General features: G+C 60.3%; 1 protein-coding gene across 1 annotated transcript in view; it reads right to left on the bottom strand.

Annotated features, from left to right (window-relative positions):
* Positions 1-2,721, bottom strand: part of LOC149912480 (maestro heat-like repeat-containing protein family member 2B) — a 4,793-nt gene extending 2,072 nt beyond the window's left edge. The window contains exons 1-6 of the mRNA XM_090131110.1: positions 2,679-2,721; positions 2,234-2,325; positions 1,940-2,062; positions 932-1,011; positions 417-552; positions 209-301 (exon numbers count right to left, since the gene is read on the bottom strand). Of these exons, the coding sequence (XP_089987236.1) occupies positions 209-301; positions 417-552; positions 932-1,011; positions 1,940-2,062; positions 2,234-2,325; positions 2,679-2,721 (567 nt within the window). The remainder of the gene's footprint in view (positions 1-208; positions 302-416; positions 553-931; positions 1,012-1,939; positions 2,063-2,233; positions 2,326-2,678) is intronic.
* Positions 2,722-3,779: the final 1,058 nt, after the last annotated feature.

Below are 3,779 nucleotides of genomic sequence, written 5' to 3'. Positions count from 1 at the left end.
AACCCGGGAGCTTTTCCTCGGCTGTGGCCTGCCAGGGGCTGGCTCCTGCCTTTCCCCTGCAGGGCCCATCGCTCTGCCCATTTCTGAGCTCGCAGTGAGCTGGCACGTCAGCAGGAGATTGCTCCCCTCTGATCACCCTCTCAGTCCCCAGATCTGCCCCCACTGCCGACAGGCACCATGCTTTCTCCCTTGCCCCACACATACTCACATGCACTATGTTCTGAAAGAAGCCGCCGCTGGGCTCTGTCTGGAGCAGAACCGCCATGAGCCGGCCCAGAGCTTTCAGGGACGTTTGCTGAAGCTGAAAGCAGAAGAGGGCAGTGAGGTTTAGCATCACGGCTGCTGCCAGAGCATAGGCTGTGTGTGCTGAGGTCGGGTTTGACCGAGAGGTGGCCGGGAAAGTTACGGCAGGTTACCTGCAGGTACTGCGCTGCGTGCTGTGACTTCCTGATCTTCAGCATCATCTCTGCTGAAGGGTGCGTCACGATGTTCTTGCAGCACAGGACCAACATCTCCCGCATGTCCTTGCTTTCGAAACACGGCTTCAGCTTGCTGACAGGAGGAAGAAAGAAAGAGAAATCAGAAAGGGCCTTTAGCAGTGCTCTCCAGACTGGTTCAGACAGCATCTGACTTTCTCCTAATCGACAGCTACCAAGCCAATACCCCCAGCTCCTGCTGCTGAGCACTGTCTTCAGTTCAGCAGCGCCCACCTCCTCCCCGGCAGCACTGAACCAGCTCCCGCTCTGAAGGGAAGGAGACCCCAACTCTCCCTTCTCTTCCCTACCAGGGGACAGGAGCACCAGGGCCTTTCTCCCTGCCCAGAACCTCAGCTCTGCTGGGCACAACAGCCCAGCCTTCACTCCTATAGATGCGGCTCCTCGCCCCCTACCTCCTCCAGACCTTCAGGAGCTACCCAAAATGGGGACTTTACCTCAACTGCTCCAGGGCCAGGACCACCTTGAGGGGCACTGGGGAGACAGGAATGCCCGAATAATATTTCTTCAGCAGGTCCTGCAAATCCCAGAGAGACACTGTCAAGTTGGGCAGGGGGCACATGAGAGCTTTTCCACCCAGCCCTGAGACAGACATAACTGCCACACACCAGCCCCATCACTCCCATGTTTCCCATGGAAGCACTGCAGGATGCAGCAGCTCGACAGCTGGTGCACCTAGCCCGCTGCCCAGCAGAGCCTCCAGCACCCAAAGTCCCCACCAGCTGGAGACATGTGGCTGATGGAGACCTGTATGCCCCCAGGGAAGCGGGCCTCATAGTGCAGCCCAGAACTCTGCAGGCAGCCCTGCCTCTAGGCACTCACCATCAGGATCTCCAGAAGCTTTCCCTTCAAGGAGGGGTTAAAGGATGCAGAATCACCCACAGCTTGGAAGGCAGAGCTGAAGTCGGTGATGCTCTGCACCAGCGCGAGGTTGTTCTGCAGGTCCTGAGGCCCAAGAGAGAAGAACATTCTTTGAACTGCGGGATGGGACAAGGGCTGCAAGGGGGACACGTGGGGGCAACGCTAAGGGAAGGGCTTGGGTCTTCATCTGGGCACAAACCATTCCCCGGGGGACCTTTGGAAAGGGAAGGTCCCTCTCAGCATCCCCCCTTGTGGAGGGGCTGCAGCTGGGCGCTCAGACACCCTGGCACGCTTTGAGCTCTCACCCGGCAGCTGCAGCTGTAGAGCATCAGGATGTTGCCCACGATGTCTCCCTCCAGGTGGGCGAGCAGCTGTTCCTTGGAGGCACGCAGTGCCAAGCTGCCGTGGGCGAGCACGAGAGCGCTGCGTGTGGCCTGAGCTCTCGTGCTGTCCAGCTCCATCTGTGTGGGAAGAAATGCCTTGAGACACTCGCTCAACGGCCCCCAGTGCCCCGCGATGCACCTGGGCTCCAAGGCAGAAAATAAGGCAGAAGAATGCCAAGATGGAAACCCGTAACGCTTTACCTTCTTGCGCCTGGAAATCCTCGCGTTGCGGCCTTTGCACAGCCTGGACGCAAACGTGGTGAGCGTGGCCAGGACTGCTTGGAAGTTACTCTCAGCCGCGTGGCTGAGAAGAGAGACCATTCCCTGCACAAAAGAACAAGGGGCAGTTGGCACAGGCCTGAATCTACAGATCCTCTCCTGAGGAAAAGGGCAGCAGGGAGGAGATGGAAAGGCGCGGAGCAGGGCCAGGAGAAGCCCTCTGCCCCAGGGACGGAGCGGGGATGCTCGCAGGAGCTGGAGGAGAGCAGGGCTCACCTGGGCCTCACATGGGTCCTCCGCGTTTGCTTCCTCCAGGTGCTGCAGCAGCTTCTCCTGGATGTGGAGGACTCCCTTACAGGCTCCCAGCACTGTGCCCAGAGCCTTGTACAGGAAAGACTACAGGGGAAGGGAAGGAAGAAGCTGAGATGTGGCAGCAGCTTAACCTGTTGGGGGAGGGCCAGGTGGAAGGACCCACGCTCCCTGGGAGTCACTGAGAGCAGCTGCAGGGCCGAGCTTTATCCATCCCTGGGCAGATTGCAGGGAAAGGCCCTCTGGGGGCACAGACTGGGGAAGCAGCATCAGCATCCCGCGTGGGCAGAGCACCAGCCGCAGCCCCAGCCCCAGTTGGACACCTGCAGCTGCACCGCTGGGTGGAGCCGGGGGGAACTCACCTTTTCTGCAGAGCTGCTGGCAGAGCTGCTCAGCCACCGGCTTAGCTCACAGCTCAGGGCCTCGATCCAGGCCTCATCCCGTATGGTGTCCATTGACGCCCCGAGGAACTGTTGGAGAACAGGAGAAGACGATGTTCCCTCGCCCTTTGCCTCTTCCCTCACTCCCAATTGCTGCAGCCCTCTGGGGAGAGGTGTCTGGAAGAACAGTTCCTCTCCCAGCTCCCCAGCATTCCCTCCATTTAAGCCTCCTGCCGCTCTTCTCCTAAGACCCCCCTTGGGCTTGGGACAGAGCGGAAGAGGCAGCGCCTCAAAGGCTCCTCAGCAGCACTGGAGAGGCTGTTCCTGTCCCGTGGTGGCTCATATGGGAGCGGGGCTACTTGGGGCAGGCAAGCACTTCTCTGCACCCAGCAGTGCTGTACCTTCAGCAGACGGCGCTCCCACCCTGCAGCGTCCAGGAAGCTCTCATCTTTCCCTGCACAGCAACAGGAAGAAAAAGACCCTTACTTGGGATCAAGGCACAGAAGAAGAGCTGCTGCAAACCTGGCTTGGCCTGGGCACTTGACACTGCCAAGCTGGGACCCGCACCCCCTCCACAAACTGACTTGTCCCTCCCCACAAACACTGTCCCCGCAGGAACACAGAACTAACTGAGGGGACGTGAAGGGCCCATCCGTGTCCTGGAAGGGGCAGATCCCCGCGGGGAAAGATCCCCGGGCCTCAGCGCTGTCTCCCTGGAATGGGAACAGCAGCAGAGCAAGCACTGGGCTGCAGGCAATGCTTCCCCTCTGCCACCCTGCAGAGAGAGCTGCATTTTCACTCCCGCCCTTCCCTGCCTCCGCCTCTCCCTCCCCACCAGCACTTTACCTTGGAGACACTGCAGCAGCAGGGGGATCTCAGCGGCCCACATGGCCCCCACAGCTCTGTGGAACCTGCTGTGGAGGTTTTGCATCAGCTGCAAGGCAGCGGCCTGGAGTTCGCTGCCTGCAACAGGGCTCCCTGCCACCACCTGAGCGAGAGCAAGGAGAAGCAGGGTCACTTCTGCAGCAAGAGCAGCGGCTTCCCCCCAGGATGGAAGCAGCCAACAGCTCTGCCCTGGCGGGCAAGGAGCAGCCAACAGCTCTGCCCGTGGCCGTGCTGCTTCCTCCCAGGGG

This window comes from Phasianus colchicus, chromosome Z (genome assembly GCF_987193195.1).
Source record: "Phasianus colchicus chromosome Z, bPhaCol1.hap1.1, whole genome shotgun sequence".
Classification (NCBI taxonomy): domain Eukaryota; kingdom Metazoa; phylum Chordata; class Aves; order Galliformes; family Phasianidae; genus Phasianus; species Phasianus colchicus.
The sequence above is the reverse complement of the archived record's forward strand: the minus strand, read 5'-3'. Positions and strand labels throughout refer to the sequence as shown.